General features: G+C 43.6%; 1 protein-coding gene across 2 annotated transcripts; it reads left to right on the forward strand.

The window, feature by feature from the left end:
• The first annotated feature begins 3,716 nt into the window (after positions 1-3,716).
• On the forward strand, positions 3,717-16,071 carry LOC138771126 (cholesterol 24-hydroxylase-like). 2 transcript variants are annotated; one of them, XM_069950608.1, is made up of 15 exons: positions 3,720-3,904; positions 5,364-5,438; positions 6,834-6,915; positions 7,587-7,657; positions 8,944-9,030; positions 9,581-9,719; positions 9,953-10,063; positions 10,794-10,950; positions 11,476-11,538; positions 13,808-13,880; positions 14,360-14,444; positions 14,560-14,670; positions 15,450-15,538; positions 15,644-15,710; positions 15,796-16,071. In XM_069950608.1, the coding sequence occupies exons 1-15, from the start codon at positions 3,768-3,770 to the stop codon at positions 15,961-15,963; spliced, it is 1,515 nt and encodes a 504-aa protein (XP_069806709.1). In that variant the 5' UTR covers positions 3,720-3,767; the 3' UTR covers positions 15,964-16,071. The 2 variants fall into 2 exon arrangements, with proteins under 2 accessions (XP_069806710.1, XP_069806709.1); XM_069950609.1 differs by lacking the exon at positions 15,796-16,071 and having other exon boundaries at positions 3,717-3,904; positions 15,450-15,549.
• The last annotated feature ends 885 nt before the right edge of the window (positions 16,072-16,956 follow it).

Raw genomic sequence — 16,956 nt, forward strand, 5'->3', positions numbered from 1 at the left:
GTCAAGGCTTTATTCCAGGGATGGAGAACCTATGGCTCTTTATGTTTATGCCATTGACCATATGGGAATAGTATTGTTATATCTTAATAGATTGGACAATTGCGCACACTACAATATATATTTATATATTTACTATATACAAAGATTTTTTTTTTTACACTTTTTAAGTCCTCCTAGGGGACTATTGTATGCAATCATTAGATGGCATCCACTGGTCAATGCTATGCCAATGCATAGCATTGATCATTGTTAACAGCGCTCTGCACATGCAGTTTGACTCTCTGATCAAACTGCTGAATGGACTGCAGGCAAGTATTAGACCTCCGGCAGTCAGGGAAACCGATTGGGACCCCTGCAGCCACGATCGGATAGTGAAAGGAGCTGCTCCTGTCACTGAAACTTAAATGCTGCATTCACATAGTTTAAAGGGTTAATGAAACACCGCTTCTGAACAGGACCTCACCTGAGGGGGAGCCCCGCCCCTGAACAGGACCTCACCTGAGGGAGAACCCCGCCCCAATGACTTCCTTTTCATGAGCTAGGTTCACATGTCAGGCTCTATTCAGCCCTATTCGTGCAGCAGTCTGTTCAGTTGCTTTTGCCAATGTCACAGAGGCCTGACGCCATGTGGACGCAGCCATATACGTTGTCAAACTTGTCAAAAAGTGATGCTGCTGTATACTGCATACGAGTATGTTCTGTTTCTGAATGTATACGATTATCTTGTGTGGCTGTCTGGGCTTCTTGTCAGATATGCCAACATAGACACGGAGCAACATAGTGTCGCATTAGAAGAAAAAAAACACTACCTTTAAAGCAGGATGTAACAGGGGCCCATCTAGCTGCCTCCTATTTCATTTTAGTAAATGAAAAATGAACCTGCGTTGTTTTTTGTGTCCCATTGCATCTTGTTATAATGGTAAATTTGCCTATTAAAAAAAAAACACAAAACAATTTACTTCCAGTACTTATCAGCCGCTGTATGTCCTGCAGGAAGTAGTGTATTCTCTCCAGTCTGACACAGTGCTCTCTGCTGCCACCTCTGTCCATGTCAGGAACTGTCCAGAGCAGGAGAGGTTTTTTTTTTATAGGGATTTGCTACTGCTCTGGACAGTTCCTGACATGGACAAAGGTGGCAACAGAGAGCACTGTGTCAGACTGGAAAGAATACACCACTTCCTACAGGATGTACAGCAGCTGATAAGTACTGAAGGACTTGAGATTTTTTTTAAGTGTACAGAAACACATGGTCAGCCACACTTTTGTGTCTGTCCAAAAAAGTATGTTTCCATCCATTTTTTTTTTTTTATCATGTAACGCAATGAAAAAAAACCCAGATTCTGATGTACAGCATACATTTTACGTATACTTAAAAAAAAAAAAATGTATATGTTAAACAGGAACAAAAGCGCAGTATGACCCCAGCCCTATATAGGTCTGTTTGATTTATACTTCACCTAAGCTGTAACAATTATCAGCAGGGAGCATAGTCCTCTCCATGCTGGTTGTCAATTAACCAAAGAACAATAAAGATTTTCTGACTGGCTAGACATCAGAGGAGACAGGAGACATAGCGCTTCTATCGCAGTAACCTCCAACAGGTGGCGCTTAAGCTATTGCAAAACTACAACTCCCATCATTTGCAGCGTGCGGCACTAGGCTGAACATTGTGGCTGGTTACTGCAGCCACAGAGGATCATAGTCTCATTGCCTTTAGCTTTTAGCTTTGGCTGTCCAGACATGATGGGAGTTGTAGTTTTGCAACAGCTGGAGAGCCAAGGTTCCCTACCTCTGCTATACATAGTCACAACTATACAATACACTGTGGGTATTGCTGTAGTGACCTGGTACAGGTCCCTAAGTTCTGTTACACCTGAGTAAGGTAACCCTCTCTGGCTCACACAAGTAGGATGAGGTGTCTGCTGTACTTAGCGTTTTTCCCACTAGGTGTCACTACTATGTGTCTTTGTAACTTGTCTTTTGCACAACTAAAGTCTTCCAGGGGTTAACTGTCTTGTATAACGTGTTGCCTTTCTGACCACTCACAGTTGCAGGTGCTTTCCCTCCTTGCTCTGACCTATCTTCTTTACTATTCTTCCTACACTCACACAGCCCACCAATCACTACCAGGGTTAGGGCCCTATTCCACAGTAACGATAATTGGCCGATTATCGCTTGGTGAAATAGATAGAACGATCAGCCGATGATCGTGTCATCAGCTGATCGTTTATTTAGGGCCAGACCTAAAATCATCGTTCCCCCACCGCTCATCGCTACGGTTGAATAGCGGTGCACGACGGGCGACCGACGATTTGAGAAGCAGCAGCAGCATACATTACCTGTCAGGTCTTCTCCTTCGCTCCGTCTTCTTCCCCGGGTCCCGCGCGCTCTAGCATGGCCTGTCGGCTGACGGAGCGCTCAGCCAATCACAGGCCGGGACCCCTGTGGCCTGTGATTGGCTGAGTGGCCTGTCAGCTGACAGACCATTCTCAAGCTAGAGCGCACGGGACCCGGGGAGGAAGACTGAGCAGAGGAAAAGACCTGGCAGGTAATGTATGCTGCAAGGACATCGGTAACGATATCCCTGCAGCCTTCGCTCAATGATCATCAGGCCGTGGAATAGGCCCAGTAAACGAGCGGCGATCTAGCAGATCATCGCTCGTTTACATCGTTGATCGGGCCCTCCTCGGCCCGTGAAATAGGGCCCTTAGTTGGATCCCTGAGGTCTAGTTCCTGGTGGGTGGAGTTTAGCAGTCTAGTTAGTGTGTGTTCGGCTAAGGAGTTGGAGGAGGATACAGTTGGCAAGTTACCGTTTTTCTTCTATAAGTACTAGAACTAGTATGCGGTGCTAAGCTTCGTACAAGGGGAGAGAAGCCCAAAAAGGATCACCTTTCCCAAGCCGTGAACCTCTCTAAACCATGCAGGACAGTTACCTCAAGAGTCATGGGAGCTGACCCCAGTGGAACAAAGGTACTAGGAAAAGTCTAGGTATTCCACTGCGCAGCGCAGGACAACTGGGAAACCTCAGATGTCTGCTCAACTCAGATAACAAGGCCTGGGGCTCGTGTTACCCACCTAGGACAGGTAGCTCGCAACTAGGGGGCATAAGGGGGCATTCAAGACTAGAACAGTCATGGGTGAGTACAAGTATTCTATGTTCTCTTCATATACACACCTCGACTGTTGCGGTAGAGTACATTTCTACATTGGGCAAGGCCCCTCTGGCAACTCTTCTCCTCTACTCGCTCTCTTCTACTCTCTCTCTATTACAAGCACCTGATCTCTACTTCAGTTAAAAGCACCCGGGTTATTGCAAGATTGTGTCTACTGTATTGTTGCTACTGGCATTCTTTTGTATTGCACTTTTACTCAAGTACTGGACTATGGCTTATCTCATCTGCATCCACATCACATGGCACCATTCTGGGGACACCTTCACTTTTCAGATAGCTGTAATAAGGGTGTTTGTCCCATTCAGCTTGTGGTAAGGGCAGCGTGAAGCCGATGACAGGTTCCCTTTAGTAGTTGACACTCTATATAAGGCCTATGTGTAGTGTTAGAGGCCGGAGCCTCACTGCAGCTTAAGTACAGCTATGCACTCCCATGAACCCTGCCTATCAATAGTCTGTACAAAGTGGAGTAAATACCTGCACAGATATCCATTGCGAAAGACGCCTATGACCCAGCCTACTCGGATAACCTTACACTAGGTAACACGGATACTGTGTCCTATTGTGCTTCTTGCAGGTGGCTCGGTGTAGGGGACTATGGAGCTGCTGGGCTTCACATCCTGGATTCTTCTGCTGTTCCTGACTCTGGTTTTGATCTGTTTTCTCGTGTACTGTGGATATATCCATTATCAACATGTGAAGTATGATCACATCCCTGGACCCCCCAGAGACAGGTAAGGAGCTATTTATATATAGTGTCTATAGGGGCTGTAAGTATGGAGAGACTGTCCACTAGAAGGAGATACTGTCGCTGTGTATGGTGCAAAACCTCCATATCCCATTGAATGACATTAAATACATACTGTATATAGGTATGGTAGATGTTCCATTCAGCTCTATACAAAACAGAACCGAGCAGGGCAACGTGTAGTGTCCCAGCACAAGGTGCTGCACTAAGTTTCCTATGCACCTGTGTAAAGTTTTCTCTCAGGTTCACAGAGTAGGAGATGGTCTACAGTCATGGGTGCAGACTATTCTCCCTCCGTTTTCTCTTCTATCCTATCTCTTTTCTCTCTCTCTCTCTCTCTCTCTCTCTCACTCACTCACTCACTCACTCACTCACTCACTCACACACACACACACACACACACACACACACACACACACACACACACACACACACACACACAGCCCCACCAATCACAGAGAAGCTTAGTAAACCCCTAGCAAAGGAGTCTAGTTCTTGATGGGAGGAGTTCTCCAATTCAGTAGTCTGAGTCAGAGAGAGAGCAAGACACTGAGTTCTAACAGCAAGCAACCACTAGTATGCAGTGCCAGACCACTCAAGAGGAAACGGACGTCTTCTGAGGAACACCTTGCCCACTCCAGGGATACTAGCCACACAGTACAGGGCAGTGACCTTGATCCAATTAGGCACAGACCCTATTGGAACAAAGCTCCAGTTAGCCTATGTATTCCACTGCGTAATGCACGGCTATCCTGGAAAGGTTTGGGAAGTCTGCTAAACCCAGTGCAGGGACCTGGGGCCTCGTACAGCCCTCACAGGATGGGTACCTCAACACTGTAGGGCATTAAGCAGTTCAGTAAACATGAGTATGAGGATTTTCTTATTCTCTCTACTTCACCCAGCTATGCTATCCCAGGCAGAGTACAGTACTACATTGGGCAGGGCCCTCAAGACTCCAGTACACTCCACTACACTCTCTTCCATTCACAGACTACCTATTCTTCGCTCTCCTGTCTGCAACCGACCGGGGGTGGGTAACAACGCCACTCCAGGCCACGAAGAAGAAAACTCCAAGATATGCATGAAGGAAGCCTGGGGATATAAGTTGCTCGGTATTAGAAATCGTCGACCTATTTATAGAATGGAGAAGGAGTTGGTGGTCTAACCAATTGGAGGGATCCCTACTGATCACTAGAATGAAGAGGCTGTAGAGCTCTTGACAGGTTTTTGCTCCATTACCTTTCTCATGAGACATCAGATCATTTCACCATAGTCTATGGACCAACCTGGCGTCTACGAAAAGAGTTTAGGATGTCCATTGATGGCTGAGGGGTTAAGTCACTGGGAAGAGAATGAAGGAGTCAGATCTCCAGCAGTCATACATTTCTGCCCTACACTGTGCAAAGATGGCTGCACCATATAACACAATTTCTTTTTATTTCCAGCTTTTTCTTTGGACATTCAAAATCGATAATGAAGATAATGAAAACCCAACTTCTATATGACTTGTTTTTGGATTGGTGAGTGGAGAATTCTATGAATACTGGGAGTCAGGACATTGGGAAAAGACACTTTCTTTGGTGCACCTATTTAGTATGGGTGGAAGTACCTTATTTATCGAGCATACACAGTAACTAGTTTGGTTCAAAAGTTGCTTTGCCGAACTTTGGCAAAAAGTTTGGTTTGGACTGAATTTATTCTGTCCAAGCTCGAGATTTACCAGTAGCCCTAAAACTTGTGTATAACACTGACTAAGGGTCCTATTCCACAAAGCAATTTTTTGACGATCAACGATTACCGAAAAATAGAGATGAGCGAACCTCGAGCATGCTTGAGTCCATCCGAACCCGATCGTTCGGTATTTGATTAGCTGGGGCTGCTGAACTTGGATAAAGCTCTAAGGTTCTCTGGAAAACATGGATACAGCCAATGACTATATCCATGTTTTCCACATAGCCTTAGGGCTTTATCCAACTTCAGCAGCCACCGCTAATCAAATGCCGAAAGTTGGGGTTCGAATGGACTCGAGCATGCTCCAGGGTCACTCATCTCTACCGAAAAACAATCTCAAACAACCGCTATGACGCATGACCTGAAATCGTACATGCGAACGATTTGCAAATGATCAACGATAAAAACAGGTCCAAATTCTATCAAACGACCAACGATTTCTCGTTGGTTGTTTAATCGTTGTCGGCTATTACACTAAACGATTAAACGATCAAATCCGAGTGATCTAACGATTTTCTGAATGATAATGGTCCCCTGTAATGCCATCCTAAGAGCCCTAGAAGCCCATTATAACACTGATAGGTCACCCACGAGAGTAGCTACGGCTTTTTCTAAGTGGTTCAAAAAATTATTATTATTTGGGGGGGGGGGGGGCAGTAGCAACAGATTTTGCATTTGGAATGTGAAGAAGCAATGTTTACATGGCTTCAAAAAACTATCCCATGTTGGGGAGTATCAACAGGATTGGTGTCCTAGAAAAAAAACCTAAAAGTGAAACAAGACCCTAATGCACTGCTATTTCACAACAATAAGTGTACCAATATATACATATACATATAGTGTTTATGTACACTACTTTTAAAGAGTGGTTGAGTGATCCTCCACCCATCTCTGTTGTTTGCTGCTCACTGACTCTCTGCTATCTCTAATATGACTGCTTGAGCTATATGCATAGGCTTTTAATGGCTCTGACGTCACCCATATACTACCTCCCGGAGAGATGTTTGCATGACATTAGGGGCTACCCTGAGGTCATGTGATCCTTCCTTCTCCTTTACACTATTTTAGCAGGTGTGAACTGAACAAGGTCGCATTGACGCAAATATCAGACCAAGCCAGCTTTGGAGGACTACCTGTAGAGGCTAAAAAATTAAATAATGTTTTTTTTTTTTTTTTGTTTCCAGGGTTCAAACTTATGGCCCGGTTGTACGAATCAATATTCTACACGATGTGGCAATTTTGACAGTGAATCCAGAAACTGTAAAGGTATGAAATACATAAGTATATACATGTATTATGATCACGGTGTATGGTCAGGACCTTGTTACTCCATGTTTTGCCCACACATTCTCATTACATGTGAGCAGCCAGGCTTTTTGAGTTACTCAGTCTTATAGTTTGGACCACCCCCTGAACATTAACCATTTTGGGTGGGACCATCGCAGATTACATCTTTGAATTCCATACAGACACAGTATATACTTAGTAAATCCACTGAGCATAGTCACTGTTTCACCTTTATATGTGCACCTATCTTAGAGACATGTCAGATGTTTTGATCGGTCAGGGTCTGGGTATTCAGACCCGCTACGTTCTCCATCTCCTGCAGCAGATTACAATGAAGACCGTCCCCTGCGGTGAAAAGTGAAGTGAAGCATTTAGCCGAGCGCTTCTTCTAGCAGTTGGTGGCATCTGAACACCCAGACCCCGACCAACTACAATTTTGACATGTTCCTACAAAAAGTTATTTTTTTTAAAGTAACAGCGTTCATTTAAACTTTATTCAGTTCTTTAAAAACTATACAGTGAGGCATTTTTAATCTTTTTCTTATTATTCCTATACAGATGGAGAGTAATGATGCAGTGCATACAGTTATTATCTGTAGGATGAGGCCTTGCTGTATTCTCTGCTGATACTGTATCTTTATATATCGTAGGAATTTCTTATGTCTCCAAAATACAAGAAGGATTGGTTCTACAATCGCCTATTCAGCCTCTTTGGAGTGCGGTAACTACAGTGCTTGCTATTTCCATTGCTTCCATTCATTTTCTGTTAAAATTCTTTTTATTTTATTATATGCAATTTGATTATTTATTATTATTATTTTAGCATTATTATTTTTTATTATGTTTAAAGGAAAAGTCCGGCGACATTTTTTAATAAAGTATTGTATAACCCCCCCCCTCCCCCTCCAAGTTATACAAATCACCAATATACACTTATTACAGGAAATGCTTATAAAGTGTTTTTGCTATAAAGTGTTACTACTGCATCAAGGCTTGACTTCCTGGATAACATGGTGATGTCACTTCCTGGATAAACATGGTGATGTCACTTCCTGGATAAACATGGTGATGTCACTTCCTGGATAACATGGTGATGTCACTTCCTGGATAACATGGTGATGTCACTTCCTGGATAACATGGTGATGTCACTTCCTGGATAAACATGGTGATGTCACTTCCTGGATAAACATGGTGATGTCACTTCCTGGATAACACGGTGATGTCACTTCCTGGATAACATGGTGATGTCACTTCCTGGGTAACATGGTGATGTCACTTCCTTGATAAACATGGTGATGTCACTTCCTGGATAAACATGGTGATGTCCCTTCCTGGATAACACGGTGATGTCACTTCCTGGATAACACGGTGATGTCATGACCCGATTCCCAGAGCTGTGCGGGCTGGGGGATGGCAGGGGGATGCTCAGTGTCCCTCCAGTGCCCTGTATCCCTCAGTGGAAAACCTTAAGAATGGGAAATTAATTCCACATTATTTTTTTATTTGTCCCCCCCGCTTCCCGCTGGCACATATACTTACCAATGATGAGAAATGTCCTGCAGATCGGCTTCGTTCTGGTCCTATGATGCCGCTCGGATCCCGCTGGTGACCTCTTCAGCTTCAGCTCTGCAGCTAGGGAGGCCGGAGGTCAGAGCCTCCAATGCATCTCTCATAGAGATGCATTGGAGACGTCGACTTCTGGCCTTCAATTGCCCTGGAGAAAGAAGAGGGGTTAGAAGAGCCATGACGTCACCGCCAGCGGGATTTGAACGTCGCTGTAAGTATATGTGCCACCGTGCAACGGGGGGACAAATAAAAAAATAATGTGGACTGTTTCTTTAAGAACCACCCACCCCTAAATGTCAAGAACAACCCATTTTAATTACATTTGCATAAACCCACCTCTGTTTTATTAGAAAATAAAAACTCATAAAGCAGTAATGATAATAATTCTATATAGTGATATATAAACTGGATTGACCCTGTTACATGATTATGTATTCCAGATTCATGGGAAGAGGCTTAGTGACAGATCGGGACCATGATCACTGGCACAAGCAAAGGAGGATCATGGACCCGGCATTCAGTAGAACGTAAGTTCCAGCCATCACACATTAAAATATTTGTCCTGGAACAGGATGGTCACCTGCGGTTGCCGTCTTATTTCTGACAGGATTATGCACTTATGAGGCCTAGGACTTTGGCCAGAGCCTGACCTAGATTAGTCTGGGTCCACACCCTCCCCTGGGAGGTTTGGCTACTCACTTAGCTTCACCAGAGTTTTTTGTAAAGAATTAGCTAGGAAGCATCATGTGACCAAGGCTTCATTCCTCTGTGACAGCATATGCAAATATTAACCCTTACACTACTGTATCACCTCAGTCAGAACGACAACTGGTGATGGATTGTAGCTGGAATGTAGGTACTGGGATACTACACACAGCCACACGACAACTGGTGATGGATGGTAACTGGAACTTAGGTACTGGGACACTACACACAGCCACACGACAACTGGTAATGGATGGTAACTGGAACATAGTTACTGGGACACTGCACATAGCCACACAATAACTGGTGATGGATGGTAGCTGGAACGTTTGGTGTGAACTTCAAGTAAAGAATTTTTTTTTGATTTTCCAGATACTTGATAGGAGTAATGGGACCGTTCAATGAGACAGCCGAGAAGCTGATGGAGAGACTGGCAGAGAAAGCTGATGGGAGCTGCCATGTTGGAATGCACGCTATGATGAGTAGAGTTACCCTGGATGTTATTTCAAAGGTAATTCTTATAGAGCGGTGACCCTCAGCCTCTATGGATATAGTTATGCCCATAGGTGACTTTTTTTTATCAATATGGAGTCTGCTGGTTTAACAATAGAGTTTTCGAGCCGCCATCCTAGGTGGGTCACTTATGAGCCCATGTTTTTGGACTGGCACCGTCTAATCACAACCCAGCCAAAGTTATCATATGATTGAATATCATGGGATATGATATGTCTTTCTTTGGACTAGGTTGCCTTTGGAATGGAGATGAACTCCTTGGAAGATGATCGGACACCCTTTCCTCGGGCCATATCATTGGTGATGACGGCTATGGTGGAGATGAGAAACCCCTTTATAAGGGTATGGACTATACTCATGGATCATGGATCACAGGAAAACACTTCACTTAATTTAAAAAAAGTTATATATGTTGCTGCCTATGGTGAGGCAAACAATTTATTCCATACTTGTTATTATCTATTCAGTCTCCTTACCCCCGTTCTGAGCTGCTGCTTTCAGCTGAAGACACATGAATCTGTGTGTGAGCTTTTCTCTATGTCTCCCCCTCCTCCCACCTCCCTTTTGAGACAGTTGATGTAAACAAGTTCCTGACTGGCTGGGAGGGTTGTTTAATCGGTCAAGTTGCTGATATTAGCCCTCCCAGCATTACAAAGAGGCTACAAAGTTGCAGATACAGTCTGTCAGGGATTATTTACATCAGCCGTCTCAAAAGGGAGGGGGGAGGAGGGGGAGACAGAGAGAGAGGCTCACACACAGCTGTGTCCTCAGCAGAAAGCAGCAGCACAGAACTCAGGGAAGGAGACTGAATAGATAATAATAAGTATGGAAGGAATTGTTAGTCTCATCATGGGCAGTGACCTATGAAAAGTTATGTTTTAGTGGAATACTTCTTGCACTAGGACCTTGCACATCTATACATTACACAAACAGCCTACTGATTTTAATGTACACAATGTAATGCTTAATTTGTCCTGTGGGGGCAGTGCAGGAGAATAGAACACTTGCTTCATTGTTCCCCAGCAGATTGCAGATGATTGTTACATTATTCACTTCCTGTTATCACTACCAGTACTCATGGGAGAAGCAGGCCTTCATAAGAGATGTCCAGGAAAGCGCCAGGTTGCTGCGAAAGACAGGGAGAGAATGCATTGAGAGGCGAAGAAAGGCAATTCAGGACGGAGAGGAGATTCCCATGGATATACTGACACAGATCCTGAAAGGAGCAGGTATATTACCTACAAAGCTTGGGGGAGGCCTATAGCTTATATCTTAGTATAGCATAACTCTATAGATGGAGGTGGGCACCGCTTAATACATTAGTTGCATGTCTTAAATCCTTCCATACTGGCATACAATACAGTAACACCCCCCATGTACATATAGATGTAGCAAAATAATGGGGCGTCTGCTTTAGAAAACCAATGGCAATTATCGTTTTAGGGAATTCTGAATTAATAGATCCATTAAAGATCCCTGGAGGACCCAAACATGGACAATTCATTAAATTAATTGGGAAATGTGCAGTACTACCTTTCTCCTGTGGGGGCAGTGTAGGAAAAGGAACACTTGCTAACAGCTTCATCCACAGAGTACAGGTGATTAGTGAGGTGATATGCTTATTGTTATGGCAAAATTTCTATTTCCCAATAGCTCTGCTTTTTTTATCATTTTTTTTTTACATTGAATAAACTGATCGGCTGATTTTTCGTGCAGAATAGGTTAAAAATTAACCCAATGTCCCCTCTTTACAGATCTGGAAGGTGACTGTGATATGGAGGATCTACTGGATAACTTTGTCACATTTTTTATAGCAGGTTGGTAAAATGTTTATAAATCACTTTTATTTGAGTTTAATTTGAGCTTTATTATAGTGAAACGCAAGTGTGTTGTAAAGTGATTATTAAAGGGGTACTCTGGAGAAAGAAAATTTATTAATTGGTGCCAGAAACATATACAGATTTGTAAATTACTTCTATTTAAAAATCTCAAATCATCCAGTACTTATTAGTTGCTGTATGTCCTGCAGGAAGTGGTGTATTCTTTCCAGTCTGACACAGTGCTCTCTGCTGCCACCTCTGTCGATGTCAGGAACTGTCCAGAGCAGCAGCAATCCCCATAGAAAATCTCTCCTGCTCTGGACAGTTCCTGACATGGACAGAGGTAGCAGCAGAGAGCACTGTGTCAGACTGAAAAGTACACAACACTTCCTACAAGACATACAGCAACTGATAAGTACTGGAAGACTTGAGATTTTTAAATAGAAGTAATTTACAAATCTGTATAATTTTCTGTCACCAATTCATTTAAAAAGATTTATTTTTCTTGAGTATCCCTTTAAGTTGTGTTATTCTAGTCCAGGGTAGGGAACCTTGGCTCTCCAGCTGTTGCAAAACTACAACTCCCATCATGCCTGCACAGCCAAAGCTTGTAATGCATTTTTGTCCATTTATGGTCCCGAATGATTAAAGTAAATCTACCACCATGTACATTGCTTTAAGTTTTTAAGATAAATAGACCGGCACTGGTACGGGGATGATGGTGGCGCGGTCCTTTTTTTGAACCATAGCCCGGTTTTCGCGCACGGCGCCGGTCTATTACCTGGCACCGGTCTGGCCTGAAGCATTGGAGGTGAGCCCATCCGCCCCCAGTGTGACGTTCTGCCCTCCCCTTTGTGACTAGGCTCCGTTAGAATCCATGGAGCCGCGTCACAGAGGGGAGGGGTTTCGTCACACTGGCACCAGGCCGGTGCCAGGGAATAGAACGGCAATGGGCATGGGAGCCAGGCCACGGTTAAAAAAAAAAAGGGCTTGGGAATTGTCATGCCTGCGATGGCGTCGGTCTAGTCATATAACAAACTTAAACGTGTCGCTGTCGTTTACATTTTTTTTTCCAGAAATCAATAGTACAGGCGATTTTAAGAAACTTTGTAACAGGGTTTATTAGCCGAAAAATGCATTTTTATCATGAGAAAGCTCTTTGAAGCTCTCCCCCTTGTCTTCATTGTTCTCTATGGAGAGGGGAGGGGTGGGGGGAGATGAAGCACCAAAACAGGACAACAAAGAGTTAATTTACAGCTACATCACCAGGCTATCTCCTCTGAGGTCAGCACTGACCTCTCTGACCTCTGAATACCGGCTTTCACACAGTTCCCGCTGTGTAATCTTTTGTTCTCTGCTTTCTGCCCTCCTCCCCCCTCCCCTCTCCATAGAACAGACAGGAAACGTCTGATGTAAGTCGAGATTTCCTGATAATGAGCAGTGAATGAGAGAGAGGAGGGGGGGGGTTTTGATTGGTTTGGTTTGAGTCTTCAGACCCGTACTTATCAAGAGAACGAGCGAGGAGGAGACTGCGTTGCAACATGTCCTCTACCCCCTCTGTGTAAAGCTGAGTTCTCACTGCATCTTTGCAACGGATGCAATTGTGTGTCAACACTACTTTTCTGTACGTTAAAAAAAACGCATCCGTTTCGATTAGTTTTTTCTTATAATAGAAGTCAATGAAAAACGGACACACAATTGCATCCGTTTTTTCCATAAAACGTATACGTTAAATGGATTGCAAAAACGCAGTGTGAACCCAGCCTAAGAAAAAAAGAGAAGCTCTCCATAGACTTACATCGTGAGAGCGTCTCTTTATTTTAAACACAGAGCAAGGAGTGGACGTGCTGTAGCGCATCTTGTCCCGGCTTGTTCTACCGATCGTCTGAACACTCAGACCTAGACTGATCAAAACTATTGGCATGTCTCTACGATGTCTCTAGGACATGTCAAAAATTTAGCAAAACGACAGAGACACTTGCAACGTTATGACCAAACAAAGGCTGAACTGACGTTTAATTTCACGGCCATAACGTTTATGGCCATAATTTTTTTTTTTTTGTGTGAATAAATACCCACTTTCCCATCGAGTACAATAGAAGACTCAGTATATTCACAACTTTCTTCATTAATATTTTAGATTACAAACATATAATAAGTATAAAAAATATAATAAAATGTATTCCAACTATATAAGGTAAAGCAGCAAGGGGCCGGGTGTCACCATGTAAAATCTAGACTGGATTATTTTGTGTTCTTTTCCTAGGACAAGAAACAACGGCCAATCAGTTATCATTTACCGTAATGGAACTGGCACGGAATCCGGAGATACTAGAAAAGTGAGAGATACATTTATCACAGTCATTTTTTTATTAGATTTATTTGTACATTATTAGAGGGACAGTCATCCTGGCTTAACTGTTAAGAACATGCTTTAGAGCAGGCCCCATGGCCATAGGAAACAATGGACGGGAGCTGTCTCATTCACACGGATGGGAAAGGTTTCTCGGCATGCTTTGTGAAAGTCATTCCGCAGGAAGGGAGAGGCTGAGCTATGAACACCATCTACTGTGACGGTGATGGCATCACTGACTGTGCTCCTGCCTGTGATGATAAGCAGGAGCCTGCTGCAAAGTGATCTGTACAGAACAGCAAGGTCTCAGCTTAGGTTTAGTGGTCGGACCTTAGTACCGTCGCCGTTTTTCTATTATCAGTCCTCGTGGTGTAAGTATTTTTATATAGTACTTTTTCATGTTTGCAATTAAGTTGTTTTTCTATGTTTTCTTACAAAATATATATATATATTTTAACCCTTTAGGGTCCAGGCTGAAGTGGATGAAGTTATTGGTGCCAAAAGAGACATTGACTATGATGATCTTGGGAAGCTACAATATCTGTCTCAGGTGCCTGTATATACATAGGGGTTTATGTTGTGTCTTGGTATTTGTAACAACTTTTACATTCATCACATGATCGAGTTTATTATAATACAATATTATATCAAATTGCCCTTTCTAGGTACTAAAAGAGGCTCTACGGTTATACCCTACAGCTCCAGGTACAACAAGGGCAATAGAAGAAGAAATTGTTGTAGAAGGAGTGAGGATTCCACCCAAAGTCTCATTGATGGTATGACCCGTGGCAGTCACAATACATCCATCTCTACTTGACTTTTCACTAAAATCTATTTTATAGACTAGTAAGAAGTAGTGGACAAATGGCTGCACTATGACTGCAGGATCAGACTACATAGGGCTATGTGTAGTCTGTTGCCATGGAGACACATAAGTCACCATAATACTTATAGATAAAAAGTAGATAAGACTTTTTTACCGTAACAACTCTGACAGGTCTCTAGACTTAAAGGCTTTACCTACAGCAGTCGCATTTCCTAAATGTTAACGGTGGGTTCCAGTACTCTGATACCCCCAGGACTTATAGGAAGAATAGGATGACCAGCCAACAGTCAGAAGGAAAATAATCTAAGCTTGTATTAGTAACATTACTAATAGGAACACAGTGACAATTCACATTTAGATGACTGGAACTTGAGACTGTGGTTAGAAGGAACAGCCTTGTAATTCTTGAGGTCTTTTTCTATTCAGAGATGTAAGATTTTAGCCTGTCCAGTCTTTTTTTTCCTCTTAGAGATCGGTGCATACAACAACTTAGCTCAAATACTCTACAAGCTCAGCTAACAAAACATGGATGACTATAATACTCACAGCTGACACAAAATCTACTGCTTCTCTATCGCCGGTTTTACTCTTTTACAGTATTTTTTTGCTAGTCGGCAGTATAACCTTGTATAACACCGCAATAGTTATATATACATTGTCTGGTCTTGTCTGGTTTATACTTATTTTAGTATAATTCATTCCGTTAATTTTCATATATTTTGTATGTAGTTTAACTCGTACGTCATGGGAAGGATGGAGAAGTTTTATCCAGATCCTCACGTCTTCAATCCAGACCGATTCCACCCAGATGCTCCCAAGTAAATACACAGTGGGTTATAGTAATGGCAGGAGATCAGACGGCCAGATACATTAGACATGTTCCTTTCTACCTGAATTTCAGTGAATTTCCTTCTCACCCACAGGCCATACTACTCGTACTTTCCATTTTCTTTGGGGCCGCGTTCTTGCATTGGTCAGGTCTTTGCACAGGTAAGTGCTGGACCCCTCTAGTATATATAAAGGTGTCAACAGAAACAAACCTAAGAGCAAATCTGTCTGTCCCCTTTGTGTGTAGATGGAGGCGAAGGTGGTCATGGCCAAACTTCTGCAGAGATATCAGTTTGAGCTGGTGGAAGGACAGAGCTTCAGGATTATGGACACGGGGTCCCTGCGGCCCATGGACGGGGTGGTCTGCAGGCTGAGACCCAGAACCAACTCAGGAAATACCAAGAAATTTAACTAGCCTGATTCTAAGGATAGATCAACCTCTGCAACCATTTTTTTGTATTGCTCAAATGATTGTAAAATTTTAAAATTAAACAACTTTGCAAATGGTTCTGATTAAAAATCACCTACCGTTTTGTGTATGCAGGTCCTATGCAGATCTGTTTTACATAGATACATAACAAAGACTTAGGGGCCTGTTAGACGAGCCGATGAAAACCTGAGCAATAATATAAATGAGCGCCGATTTGCTAGATTGAAGCTCGTTTACTTGGCCTATTACACGGCCCAAAAATTATTTTGCAAGGGCTGCACGGACATTACACGTAGCAATGCGAGGTTGGCACTTGATAATTTTAGGTCTGGACCTTCTTTTTGATGGAGCACATGAGATATAAAACCCGGACTCAGTCATAAAACTAGTGGAAAAAAGACTCCAGCATCTCTTCAGCTCCTTGAACAATTATTTCTTTATTATATCATATGTGAAACTGACGCGTTTCGGGCCAACTCACCTTTATTCATGTTTCTGAAGAAAATTCATGTTCCAGTGCATAATAGGCTGGTCCCTGGGGGACTCGGCGACAATGGTGGGGGGCACAAGGAATCCTGGGGGACGTAGGGACAATGGTGGGGGGCACAAGGAGACCTGGGGGGCTCAGAAACAATTATGGTGGCCGAGGGGAGACCTGGGGGACTCGGGGACAATGGTAGGGGGCATGAGGAGACCTGGGGGCTCAGGGGCAAAGGTAGGGGGCATGAGGAGACCTGGGGGCTCAGGGGCAATGGTAGGGGGCATGAGGAGACCTGGGGGCTCAGGGGCAATAGTAGGGGGCACAAGGAGACCTGGGGGCTGAGGGACAATGGTAGGGGGCACAAGGAGACCTGGGGGCTGAGGGACAATGGTAGGGGGCACAAGGAGACCTGGGGGCTGAGGGACAATGGTAGGGGGCACAAGGAGACCTGGGGGCTGAGGGACAATGGTAGGGGGCACGAGGAGACCTGGGGGCTC

Source organism: Dendropsophus ebraccatus, chromosome 13, assembly GCF_027789765.1.
Source record: "Dendropsophus ebraccatus isolate aDenEbr1 chromosome 13, aDenEbr1.pat, whole genome shotgun sequence".
Classification (NCBI taxonomy): Eukaryota; Metazoa; Chordata; class Amphibia; order Anura; family Hylidae; genus Dendropsophus; species Dendropsophus ebraccatus.

What these genes read in the sequence shown, in the direction of transcription:
- LOC138771126 (XM_069950608.1), top strand. Translation starts at nt 3,768, where the DNA reads ATGGAGCTGCTGGGCTTCACATCCTGGATTCTTCTGCTGTTCCTGACT. An exon ending in AGCTACAATATCTGTCTCAG is followed by an intron (nt 14,445 to 14,559) that starts GTGCCTGTATAT and finishes TGCCCTTTCTAG; the next exon opens with GTACTAAAAGAGGCTCTACG. An exon ending in CACCCAAAGTCTCATTGATG is followed by an intron (nt 14,671 to 15,449) that starts GTATGACCCGTG and finishes TTTTGTATGTAG; the next exon opens with TTTAACTCGTACGTCATGGG.